This window comes from Capra hircus, chromosome 19 (assembly GCF_001704415.2).
Source record: "Capra hircus breed San Clemente chromosome 19, ASM170441v1, whole genome shotgun sequence".
Classification (NCBI taxonomy): domain Eukaryota; kingdom Metazoa; phylum Chordata; class Mammalia; order Artiodactyla; family Bovidae; genus Capra; species Capra hircus.
Window position 1 is genome coordinate 31,775,187 of NC_030826.1, and position 13,551 is coordinate 31,788,737.

Below are 13,551 nucleotides of genomic sequence, written 5' to 3' on the forward strand. Positions count from 1 at the left end.
CCAGATAATGAGGACTCTATAATACATAAAATATGGGAGACGGCCCAGAATTAGGATTAAGAACACATGCCTTGGAAATCAGGCAGGTTTAAATTCTAGTTGTGGTACATGCTTTCTAGCTATGTGAACTTGGAAAAATTCTTTCTTTTAAAATATTTTAAGATCTCAAGCTCATTTTCTGAAAATGAGAATGACACTCATCTGGGTTCCTGTGAAAGGTAAATGTCATGTTAAGGAACTTAACACACAGTAAGTGGTAAAGAAATGGCATGCTTTTGCAAACATGCATTGATACTTCAAAAAAATCAATATCTTCATCTTATGCTATTGTTTTAAAGGTACAAATGTAGGGGAAAAGAAGGTCCATAGATGAGAACTAGTAACTAACTTTAGAAAAGATGTAATTGTTTATATTTTCCTAGTAGCTTGCTAATCACTTTTGTTCTGAGAATCTTAATTTTCTACTGTTGTTTTACAGGTACAAATGCAGGGAGGTATCATGCCTCCATTGATGAGAACAAGTAACTAAATTTAGAAAAGATGTGATGTTTATGCTTTCCTAGTAGTTTGCTAATTCTTTTTTCTGAGAATAACCTTTCTGGGATCCTTCTTATTAATTTTAGTGAATCTCCTTGTACCTCGGGATTCTCCAGTTTAACGTCAACAGGTCACTTACCAGAACATGTAAGAACAGTTTTTAGGAGTTCCTGGTAGCTAACAGAAACCTACGTGTTTATGGATGCTCTTTATACGTAATGATTTTCCCAACCGGTAGTGCCTAATAGGATTTGTTTCCTGCGACACTTGGAACATCTTACCGTATTCTTCATCAGGCTTCAAGATTCTGAGAAGGAGGAAACCCGGAAAGGAATGCTTTCCTGATGTGGACATTCTGACATCAGCAAAGGAACTGGGTACACATTCAACAGCCAAGAAACAAGACAGGAAGCTAGTTTGCACAAAATTGCCTCTTTTATTTGCATGTCATTTAAACCACTGTGGACTGACGTCCTAGGGGAAACAGCCACCCTACTGAGTCTGTGCTACTTTTGTGAGATGCAATATGCGTCTCGGCCATCTGGAACAATCTGGGCTGCTTCTCCACGTTGTCTTCCTCAGCAAGCTCTGGGGCAGGACCCTCAGCTTCCAGTTCCCACTTGTGACTGTATTATCTGGGACGCAGTGACTGGGAAACCCAGGAAGCGGCTTGAGCAGAACAGTCCACTTGCAGCCAAGCTCCAGTGGTGCCCCAGCAATTTCATCCAGAGCCTGGGCTCTCTTTTCACACCCTGCCTCCCTCAGCAGCTTGTTTCATCATTTCACAGCTGTGAGAGGGCTCAGCACTGCTTCCTGGGGAGGAAAAGTAGGGGAAAGGCCCAGAGCCCTGCCCATGCATGCCCAGCTTCAGTGGTAAAGGAGATTATTCCCAGCCACCTTGCCCGAGCGAGAGCTTCTCTTTCTCTCTCTGGGACCAGAACTGGGTCACAGGGCCTCCCTGGCTGTCAGAAACTCAAGGCAAGTGTGACTGAGATTCTCTGACGGACTGGAGGGAGGCACTCATGACTCATCTCCTGGGCTGCCTGTACTGCTTCCCCAAATATCAGAGTCTGCTGATTAAAGAGGTGGAAGGCCACAGCAGGGAACAGAGTTAACTCTAGTGTATTCCCTTGCTGCGTTTCCTTTTCTTGCATTCCTGAACTTCTCTTTTCCACTTCTGATATCCCCAAGCTCCTGGATGGAATCAGCCCTGGGGTGGAGAGCTGGAAAAGGTTACAGCTGAGGGGTAATGTCTGACTGGAGTGACCCTGCACCAGGATCGCTACTGGTCATCTTGGAGGAATTAAGTGAAACGAGGAGCCAATCTAGGTTATTCGAACTTGGAGAAGGTGGACTTGTACACTTATAGACTTCCCAGGTGGCTCAGCAGCAAAGAACCTGCCTGCCAATGAAGGAGACAAGGGTTATCCCTAAGTAGGGAAGATGTCCTGGAGAAGGAAATGGCAACCCACTCCAGAATCCTCGCCTGGGAAATCTCATGGACACAGGAGCCTGCATGGAGTCACAACGAGTCGGACACGACTTAGCGACTAAATAACAACCACCTGTACACTTACAGCAGAACAGCTGTTCACCTGAGAACTCGCAGAGCTTCTCTGTCCTGGCTCCAAACTTAGCCTGATCCTGGGCCTGCGGTGCTATCGTCAGGAGTCTGCAAACCACATTAGCAGGCTCCCCATGCCCACTGCTCTGCTCTGCCAAGAAGGGACAGCGATGCCTGAGGATGGAGGGGAGGGGCTCCCAGCCTGCAGCTTCAGGGCGCCTCCCTCCACTGCTTCTTCACCCCATTAGCAGCAGCAGAGGCCGCATGCAGCTTTCCTAACAAGTGACGTTCTCGCTTGGTCGGGTGGGCATTGAGACCAGAGCACTGGTAGAATGGCAGTTCCTCCTGGTTTCTACACTGTGATAATCCGGAACTCGTCCCTGTCCCCCAGGCACAGACGCAGGAGCGCTTCCGGAAGCTGCTACCTGGGTGACACCTTAAGAGTTCTTTTTTTGCCTTTTCTATGACCTGGGTAACAACTCTGTATGTGTTCATCTCTATGCTAAATTCTACTGGTGCAATTTCTGTCTCTGACCTGATTTGGCACTGCCATGAAGCCACAGGCAAAGGAAAGGGGCTTAACTTCCAGAAATATCCTTGGTTCCCAACACCAGAGCTGCCTACTGTGACAACAGTCAACTTTACTAAGCCTCCAGAGAGGGCAGGTGAAGCCACTGCTTATCATTACATTGTGGCCCTGAACACACACACCCACACCCACACCCCCACCCAGGAGCCCTGAGGCGTGAGCAGAGCCTCCCCTGCCCTCCCAGGGAGCCCAGCTCCTGAAGTACCTGAGCATCCACCTTTTCCGGGGGCCCCTTTCTAAGCAGGAGGCCTCCCTCAAGCAAGAAGCAAACAAGGCCTGTCTTGTCACCACCTATCCTATTGGTGAGTTAGTATGTCTTCATTTCTCCATTTAGGAGTGGAATGGCTGAGTCATGTGACAGCCCCTTAACTTTCTGAAAACCTGCCAGACTGTTTTCAAAGACAGCTCCACCATTTTCCATTCCCATCCGTGGCATACTAGGCTTCCAGTTTCCCCACACTCATTTCGGTGTTATCTCTTATCTGTACTTTTGACTGGGGCCACCTCAAGGAGCATGAAGTGATATCTAAAGGAGATTTTAAGTTATATTTCTCTTACGGCTAATGATGTACACCTCTTCTCTTTGCACTCTTCTTGTATATTTTCTTTGGAAAAACTCTATTCATATCCTTTGCCTATCCTTAGGCTTTGAAATCTATTTTGCTTTTAGAGAGATAGCTCTGTGTCAACTGAGTGTATCCTACATTTTAGGTTAGGATTTTGTCTACAGAAAGCTAGGTCTTTATCTATTGCAGTAAATTCATCAAGCTTTGAAAGAGTTAGCATCTACTCAGATGACCCACCTACAACCTTATCACTGAAGATAGAGAAACTACCCTCCTAGAACCAAGTTACCTATTTCTCTCTCCTCTTTCAGAAACGGAATCTCTCTCCTTCAGTGCACTGTTACTTGCAGAAATCCAACACCAAAACCAGAGGAAGAGAGAGCTGCTGACCACTGCCCTCCTAATCAGGGCACAGATGTTAACTTACTTCTTAGCCGTGGCAGGCTTCTGGCTGGCTATCTACTGCAGAGACATTTTTTAATTCTCTCAACCATCTTAAAGAATATATACTATTAGGATCTGCGTCGTGCAGCGACAAAGCCGAGGTTCAGGGGACTTGGGCCATTTGTTTAACAGGTCAGAAGGCCAGAAGGTGCAGCCAGGGATACAGAGGTCACTCCAGAGCCCGAAATCTTAAAACTCTGCACGCACCTTCCTCATCCCGGGATGCTCAGACGATTCCTCAGGGTGGCTCGGGGTCCAGGAGCCCGAGTTCATCGTTTCCCGCCTTAACGGCGACTATGGTAACGCTGTAACTGAGGATGCGGGAAGATGGAGGCACCGTCCCCAGAACCATTTCCTCCTGGCAGTCCAGAAGGACCAGGAGGTAACTGCAAGCGGCCCGCGAGCAGCCCCCGGCCGGCCCAGCCCAGCCTAGCACCAGGCCCCTCGGGTCCCGCCAGGGATGCCGGCCTCGGGGCAGGAAGCGGGGGCTCGCCGTCTCGGGCAGCCTTTCCTCGGAAGCCTCTGCCACCCCCGGGTACCTCGCGTCCCCGAGAAAGCACCTCAGACCCCGGCCCCTCTGCCCCGGGGCCACTCTGCCCTGCGGTCTCCCTAACCCCAACCGCAGCTCTTCGCTTCCGCCTTGCGCCTGCCGGAAGTGACGAACCGGACGCGTCGCTCTTCCCACGGGGGGGCGGGGAAGGAAGATGGCGGCGCCCAGCTACCGGTGAGGAGAGAGGACACGGGGCTCCCAGGGGGCGGCTGGACTCTTGCGTGATGGCCGCATCCCCGCACACTCTCTCCTCACGCCTCCTGACAGGTACTGCACACCACCTCGGGCACGGATTTGGGGGAATTCCCTTCTCGTTGCCACGTGCTACACCGTGGTTCCGCCTGTCTGCAACCTTGGGAGCCCTTGGCGAGGTCGGCTGGGGCATCGGTGAGGGAAGTGACCTACGGGGCTGCCTGAAGTGAAGGGGCCTCGGAGCTAGGGCCTAGTCTTGCATTGGGGTTCCGGTGGTCCGCACACCGCGTCCATCTCCTAGCCCCCGAAGGTGGGTAGCGGACGCGATGTCTGGTGCTTCTTTCAGTTTTCAGAGGCTGGAGGCTCCCCGAGCCTCTTGGCTTCTCAGGGCCTTAGGTTCTAGCGATGTGTAAGTTACTCATACGTTGCACTTGTAAGAACCTGGCAAGTGCTTAGCTTCCCCGCCGCCCCCCCGCCCCCAACCCGGAAGCCTTGTTCCAATATAAAGGGTCATGATGACAATAATAAAGACGGTGACCACCTCGGACTGCGGGCCATAACCATCTCCCGCCCCCCAGGCTTTTGTCTTTCTACCATTATCGTAGTCCCTGATATAATCCCACCAGGCCCACCCGTCACAATTACTTGTTTAGTGTAGATGTGCTTTCTTGCCCTTTGGCTGGGTCTCAGCTCCAGTGTTTCCTGTTAAGAGAGGCTTGAGCACACTATCTAGGTAGAACCCCTGGCCCTCTGTTATCTCATCACCCTCTTTCCTTCATTACGGTTAGAACAGCCTTTGATTGCTTACTTATACCCGATTTACTATGTGTTTCTCCCAACTGCAAGATTGAATCTTGTAAAGGCTGGGATGGTCTCTCTCTGGTTCATCTCTGTGTCCCCAGTGCCTGAAACAATACCTGGTGTGCACTGTTGGTGCTGAGTAATTATTTATGAATGAATGAAATTTGTCCTGATAGAGATATTAAGGTGGAGGTTGGGCATTGTTTTGTCCCAGTAGTTTAGGGTGATAACTGATGTGTGAGAAATGTGTCACTGGTTGTCCATATTCAAATGGACTCCCTTTGGAAATCCCAGAAACTTTGTTTATGGGCTCAGCCACGGGACTTGTGAAGTCTTAGTTGCCCAATCAGGGATCAAACTCAGGCCCATGGCAGTAAAAGATTGGAGTCCTAAACACTGGACCTTCAGTGGAATTCCCATCTGGCAATATTGATCACAATTACTCTGAAATTCCTTTCTCTTCTTTTCTCCTAATATTGTTATTCTGTGTGTCTCTTTTGGCTGTGTGATCTCAGGGCATATCAACTTTATTTTCTGGAACTGAGTTTACTCCTCTATAAACTGAGGCTGTTCAGCTAGATGATCTCAAAGGTCTCTTCTGGTTCAAAGGGCGCGAGGAGGGTGAGAAGTGGGAGTATGTATAGATGATGAAAACAAGATTGGCGGAGACTTGAGCATTGTTGAACCTGGGGGATCAGTCATGGGAGCTCATTGGATTCTTCTGCTGTTGCATATGATTGGAATTTTCCACGATGAAACATTTTATTTGAAGGGTCTGTGGTTCTTTTTGAATTTGTTACCTTCTCCCATCCCTGACTGTGAGTGTTCAATTCTGACCTGAGACACTCATTCTCAGAGAGCTCATCCTTTCTTAGTGCTGGAATTATCTCCTCTGTAGGGAGGTTTTTTCCAGCATGCATTGCTCAAGATGGGGTTCTTGTCTGCTTTCATTTCTGTATTTTCAGCTTCCTATAGGACAGATCTACCTCGCTACTCAGAATTCCCCAGTTCAGGAAGTGGGCTGCTTATGGTTCAAACGGTTTGTTGCTGGATCTGTCTTTTTGATGCTGGTATGGGAGGAATAGCCAAGACAGCTTGGCTTCCTGAAGGTATGAAGCAAAAGATCTGCTCTTAAGTGGCCTGTGCAGCCTGCTGCGATACACTGGGAAGATCTACTGCTGGCGCTTGGTGTGGAAGCAGCACAGTGGGAAGCGGGCCGAAAGGTACACTGGGACTGTATCAGGTGTCTACATGCCCTCCTGGGTTTGGTCATGCCCGACTGTTCTTCAAAAGCTTAGCAGTGTTTTATAGCCGTTGAAAACTTTCAGAACCTTTCCATTTCATATCCATGCACTTCATTTTTAAAGTCCTACAATCTTGACTCAGTGTTGATGGTGAATAATGGATGTGATCATTTGTGTCCTGATTTTTAATGCCTTTGTTATAAGCCATGTGTACCTTCAAACCTATATTTCTTTACACAGGGCCAAAATGTCTTTAAATTTCTGGACACTGATTGTTTTGACTAAATGAAGTATTTTTGTCATTTAAAAGTGCTGTTTCCAAGCTGGTTTTGTTTCCATAAAGTCTCATTTTTAATCCACATAATCTTGAGAGATGTTTTCCAAGATGGTTCTTTTCCTCCCAGGAACATACATTTCTCACTGGACCAGTGGATCTCACAACTGGTTTTGAAATTAAGGTGTAGAACGATAAAACTTGGTGTCTTCTTGACATAACCTTTTAATATTGAAATCCTGTTATCCCAGAGAACAATGAGAAAGAAAGGAAAAATACATACCATTAAAAAAAAAGATAGACTATCAGAGGACTAAATTCAAAGGAAATTTCAATCAGTGGACTGATTTCAACACTACCATTCCTTTCTATATACATATACAGACACCACATATTCATGGATGTGGAAAATAAGCATGTCGTATTTACCCGAGGGCCGAGGATATGATTTCAGTGAAGAGGGGACTTATCTCCAGTCTAAAATAATTGCCGTGGTTACCATGGGGTGGTGATAGCTCTCCTTCCCCCTGTCCAGGTGAGCGATGTGGGCAACCGAGTCATCAGCCCTCATCTCATTCTTATATGGAAGACAGTCTGCTAGCTGTTGTAGCAGAGGTCAGGATGGAGTCCCCACTTTCAATGAACTAAAAAAAAAATGATGTAGAAACAATCTGCATTAAGAAGTGCTACAAAAACCAGTATGAAATGCTAGACTGCTTGAAAGAAACTTTGACATTTGACAGGCAGAGTGGAAACAGGACGCTGCAAGCAAGGAGACGCATAAACAAAGATGGGCAAACTGAAATTGTGGGGCAGGACAGTGAGTCACACGTACGTGATTGGGCAGATGATGTGTATTCTAGGCTTCAGAAGGAAACTGTCTGGCTCTGTGGGACTGGGATTGGAGAGGAAAGGCGTTAACCAAAGTCAGGACAAGTGGTTTGCATCCCACAGCTCTATGGTATCCAGGTGTGAGATAATAAGGGTCTGTGTGTCTCAGTGGCAGGGAAAGAAGTGGACAGATTTGACCAGTGTTTCCAAGTTGACTGGAGCTGATGGTTATTAGGTGATGAAGGAAGAGTTCAAGGTGGTCTTGGAATCTCACATAGGTGATGGTTTTATCTGCAGTAGAGGACAGAGTAGAGATAAGGATGAGACTAAAGTGTTTTGAGAGACATTACAAGCCATCCACGTGGAGATCCTCAGCAGATGGAACAGGCATAGCAACTCTAGAAATGGCTTGGAGATTAAAAATTACCTTAGGGTTTCAGGAATGGAGAATTGATGGGTGGATGAGAACCGGGAGTCCTTAGGGTCATGGAAGCCACAGGAGAAAAGACTTAAAAGAAGGGGTTGGTGGGGGGGAATGTCTGTGCTGTGCTCCTGTCGGAGGCTTTCCCAGGATGAGGCTTTACACAGAAGCACTGGGTTTGTTGACATTTGAGAGAAGGTTTAGAGACGAATGACTAAAAGCCACATTTGGATACACCGAAAATAGCTTCTTCCTAACTAGCTTGATAGAGTCATACTTTAGTGAGAGCAATTTCCTCTGTCTTTTAGTTGGCTTACCCGATAACGGCCAAAATATTAATCTGAAATTTATTTTCCGGTTTACTCTTATTTCTTGAAGGAGGAAATGGCAACCCGCTCCAGTATTCTTGCTTGGAGAATCCGATGGACGGAGAAGCCTGGTGGGTTACAGTCCATGGGGTCGCAAAGAGTCGCACACGACTGAGCGACTTCACTTACTTTATGGTTATTTATTGAGAAAAATTGGGCTTCTCATTTTATCCTCTTTAGAAAGTGACCAAGCTGATTGTTTTACATTTGATTCTCTAAGAGATTGATGGTTTGGTCATTTCAACCTTTGATGTAATAAAAGCATAATTATCCTGAGGGCTTCCCTGCTGGCTCACAGTGAAGAATCTGCCTGCAATGCAGGAGAGCCAGGTTTAATCCCTGGGTCAGAAAGATCCCCTAGAGAAGAGAATGGCTACCCACCCCAGTATTCTTGCCTGGAGAATCCCTTGGACAGAGGAGCTTGGCAGGCTACAGTTCATGGGGTTGCAAAGAGTTGGACACAACTGAGTGACTAACACTTTCACTTTTAATGATCCTGAGATGAACAAGTTCCCTAACTCTGCTGGAGAATTATACTCGGACAGTGAGCAGGGCCGATCAATAACCATTCATTCACGAGTCTGGATCAGATCATTTCAAAGTTCAGACCCATCACACATGCGCTGCCCACCGTGGTGCTGGCTCTGCTTCTGGGTAGGTCCAGTCATCGCTTGGTGAGATATAATGGCCATTTTAATTTTTTTCCTTTTTCTTTGATAGGCTGGGGAGGAGGATGCATCTGGTATCTAGAAAGAAGAGCCATGCGAGAGTCACCTTGTAGATTCCTGCATCTTCTCAGGAACGTCAATCAGCAGTGGGTCACATTTCAACATGTTAACTTCCTCCGGCGCATGGTAGGTTCAGAAGACCATGCTCACTGGGCTCTCTGCCTTTACTTTCCCTGTTCAAGGGGATTTTAGAAATTCCTGTTGTCAGAAGAGCTGCAACAAGTACTCTTTGAAAAAGACTTTTATTTCCTGCCCTCTTAAGTTTTTTCACAACGTTAATCCCTTGTTTTGATTATGCTTAACTGAAACCAGAATAACTCTGGTGTCTTAAGTTTTAAAGTATGATCTCGACCTTATTGATTAAGTCTGGAGAAAGATGGAAAGCGGCTTGCATGTTTTGAGTAGGCCACAGTTAGGAAAAGCTGAACTGTTATAATTCATCTTTTTAAATTCTTTAAAGTTCTGTGAATACATCAGTAATACAGAAATAATTGCCTCAAAAGTAGGTCCTCCCTGTTATTTTACATCAGCAGTGAGATTCAAACATGCACTTCTGAACAGATTCAAACAAATTGAGTTCTTGTGATTTTCTGGGCATTTTACAGTGGGTGTTCATAATATAGCTCAGTCTGTTTCTAGACCTTGGACCCGGTTGACTCCGTGTTGTCGTCAGCATGGTAACTTAACATTTGCCACTTTCTCAAATCATGAAGTATCGTAGAATGAAGAAGCCACAGCTAAAAACTCATAATTTCTGTGCAAGCATGAAAGAATAGCAAATTCATAATCTGAAGTCCTATTTGACATTTCTCTTATCTTTTTTTTTTAACCTTACAATGTCCATTTTAGCTTTTAAAATCTTTTAACTTAATAAAACTCATTTTGATGAGAGATTTTAGTTTCCAATAATAATCAGACTTGTAAAGTTGGGGATGGAGGATAATGGATATTTAGAAGAGAAACTCGAATACATAGGATGCTTTTTATATGTAAACAGAACTCTGAATTCATTCCTGAGTTTGTAACTCCTTCCTCAGACAAGTGTATGTAATTTCAAGCCTTCGCGATGTAATTGGAAAAAGTCACTTAGGTAGTTATCAGGAAAGGGCTTCAGTTCTAGGAGCATCTGTAACTAAATAGTTTTATATTCCTGGCTCTGTCAGATTGTTTCCAAGCCTTGGTTTCCTCATTTGAAAGTTAAGAGATACTAGTAACAATCTGTCTTCCTTCACAATTTTTGAGAAGACTGAATGAGATATGTCCCCTATAAACTCTAAGGATATATGTTGTTTAAAACTGTAAAGTGCCTCATGGATGTTAGCCACAGTTACTCCTTTTTGCTAGTAAGTAACAGAGGTTGTCTGAGTCTTCAGCCCAATTCTATCCACACACCCACTGCCCTGATGGTACTGAGCCCTGGGTTGTGGTCCCCTTGGAGCCTCTCTGCATTGCTGGCTGGGCAACAAGGAAAGTCAGCAGGTTGACTTGGGCTCTTGAGTCTAGAAAACTTTTGCACTGTATTTGGAATGTTAAACCTGCAACTTCTGAGTCTTATGTCAGGGGAAGTCCTGGGGGAGATGAAAAAGAAATCAATTTATCTTTCTTTCTGGGAACTTAAACCCCTAGGATTTTTTCTAAGTCATAGAATCTGAAAACCAGTTAATTGTCTTCTCCATATCTTAGTCGAGTGACCTCCATGTAACACACTCTAATAGGAGTTATTTCAGCGAATATTTATAGAGGTGCAGGAAAATCTTTTAAGTACTGTAGAAGTTGGACTGATGTAAAGTGTTACTGAACAACCACTTAAGAGCATTTTGGGCCGCAGTTTCCTATGTTATGTGTACCTTTTTTTTTTTTTTTTTTTTCAATTCAGTATGTCACACAACTAAACAGAAGCCTCAAGCAGCAAATAAAACCAAAGCCAGAACCAGCAGAATCTCCTTTCCTTGCAAAAACTTCTTTGGATGAGGCCAAAGCCGAAATATGTGAGATGAGACCTCTTGTACCCTCCAGCCTGTCTCTGTCCAGAAAGCCAAGTGAAAAAGCACTGATAGAACTAGAACCCACCTCAGTAACTGAGGGCTCCATAGCTCTGGAGAAAGAGATGAAAGAAGAGAAGCAGTGGAAAGAGATGAAGCTCCGTGCAGATGATTTGCCAGGAATTCTGGCCCGGCTGTCCAAAATCAAACTCACAGGTACTTTGGAATTTTTTTTGGTCTCGTCAGTCTTACTTGAAACTATTCTTTTAGTTAAACAAACTACTAAATTTATTACTGCCCCAAAGGAATATTTTAAACTGCAGGTCCTCTTTTAGTATTTTTCCTCTCTTCAACTTAACTTGGATTTGAAATCAAACTTTTGGTTTTGTTTATGCAGAATTGTAAATAGCATTACCCTGAACATGCGGTGGGCTTCCTTGGTGGCTCAGTGGTAGAGAATATGTGTGCCAGTGCAGGAAACCTGGGTTCAGTCCCTGGATGCAGTGGATCCCCTGGAGAAGGGAATGGCAACCCACTCCCAGAGGAGCCTGGTGGGCTACAGTTCATGGGGTCGCAAAAAGGTCAGACACAACTGAGAGACTAAACAACAACAAAACGTTGTACTAGAAAGAGTCTTTCACTTGCAGTTAAAAGGAATGTCTATCCTGCTTGTTTCCTTGTCTTTTGTGTGTTTACACCTTCTGTCCTGTAAAGACGCAGTAAGAGAATGCATCCTGATTCAGTTCTGAAACCAAGAAGGGCCACATTGCTGGGCTTGATGGGCTGTGAACCCACAGGCGCTGGGGCCCCCAGCTCGCTGCTGTGGTTGCTTCTCATAGGGCCTCTGGGATTGTCCCACGTACCCAGGGATGTAGATTGCTTCTCTGCAAAGAGGTTTGGTACCAGATGTTTTTGCTGAAGTCTAGCAGACTGCACCAAATTTTATTGTATCTGCTTGGGTATTAACCCATGAGTCATGTCGTTCAGTTGTTACAGCCCCCTTGGGAGTCTGGCCGAGCTTTATTGTCACCTCATCTCATAGCTTAGCCTCAAAATAGCTTATTCTGTGCTAATCCTATTAGAAGGCATGTTCTGGCCCACCCTGCAGACACGGCCTGGTCTCCCCTTTCCTTCTTGGATAAGAATGGTGGTGGTTCAGTCGCTGTCGTCTCTGACTCTTTGCGACCCCATGGACTACAGCTCACCAGGCTCCTCTGTCCATAGGGTTTCCCAGGCAGGAATACTGGAGTGGGTTGCTATTTCCCTTCTCCAGAGGATCTTCCTGATCCAGGGATCAAACCTGCGTCTCCTGCATTGCAGGTGATTCTTCACCGCCAGAGCCACCAGAGAAGCCCTTGGAGAGAATAAGGTGAAGAATACAGGTGGGGAATGGGTGGATAATATAGTAACACTACGTATTCTTCGAAGACAGAAAGTGGTCAGTGATATTACTGAGGCAGAAATGGGAAAGGAACAGATGAGACAGAGCATTTTCAGAGTAGAGAAAATCAGGGAAAAAGTAGTGGTTGTTTGTTTTTCAAGAGTTGAGCTTGAAATTCAGGGTAGAAGGAGGTAAGGAGATGAGTTCTTTCCTCAGCCACCAAACTCACTTTAAATCTTTTGAGGGGATGACAGACAGACACAGGAATTTGACAAACGAGCTGAGGAATCAAGTAAGACTTGCACAGGGTAACTAACAGTGAGCCTGATCACAGGTGCTATCTGTGTGTCTCACGATGGCTGAGCAGTCATCACATTCCTGCAGAAGTTATCTTGTGTCACTTACACAAGCAGTGTGCGAATCATGTGTTGACATGTTAAGAATGACCCCAGATACGATCGTAAGGATGTCACCTCCAAGATGAGACCGCTCTGTCTGCAGGTGTCGGAAGCGAGTTCCCCCAGCAGCGGGACATCTTTCTCTGTGTGCACTACAGTATCTCCATCCCGCCGGGCACGTTACTTCTCTTATCACCCCGCTTCTGTCAGTAATACCAGCATTCTTCACTTCCCCCAGACAGGAAACGCTGGAGTCAGTCTTAATTCTTTGCTCTCTGTTGAGAGCATCATCTCCAGTCTCACCTCCTTTGTTAGCCCTGCGAGGTTCTGCACCCCCTCTCTGCAAGCTGAGGTCCAGAACTCCTGAGGCATTTGGTCCTAACTACCCTCTCTGTTCCATCTTCCTGCCATACTGACTTTCCTTTTCTCATCTACTCATAACCCACTCAAGAGTACCTTCCCTTCATGGTGCCTCCTGCCTGGACTCTGCCCGAGTTTAAAGGAACATGGTAACCTGGAATGATTAAGCTCCTCCCCAGAAACAGACTTTTTCCCTTTCCCTTGTCCCCCATTCCCACCCATGTCCTAGCAGCTGGGTGTGTCTGTCCTCCCCACTGTGCTCAGTCCTCCCACCTCCTTGGAGACAGGTCTGCCCCCATATCCAGTCAGATCTTTTCAAGG

At 46.0% G+C, this 13,551-nt stretch overlaps 1 protein-coding gene across 1 annotated transcript in view; it reads left to right on the forward strand.

Moving 5' to 3' along the window:
- LOC102176914 (protoheme IX farnesyltransferase, mitochondrial) overlaps nucleotides 4,378-13,551 on the forward strand; it is a 109,030-nt gene continuing 99,856 nt past the window's right edge. Inside the window, exons 1-3 of the mRNA XM_018064681.1 lie at nucleotides 4,378-4,517; nucleotides 9,102-9,235; nucleotides 10,986-11,307. Coding sequence (XP_017920170.1) covers nucleotides 4,475-4,517; nucleotides 9,102-9,235; nucleotides 10,986-11,307 — 499 coding nt within the window. The 5' untranslated portion in view covers nucleotides 4,378-4,474. The remainder of the gene's footprint in view (nucleotides 4,518-9,101; nucleotides 9,236-10,985; nucleotides 11,308-13,551) is intronic.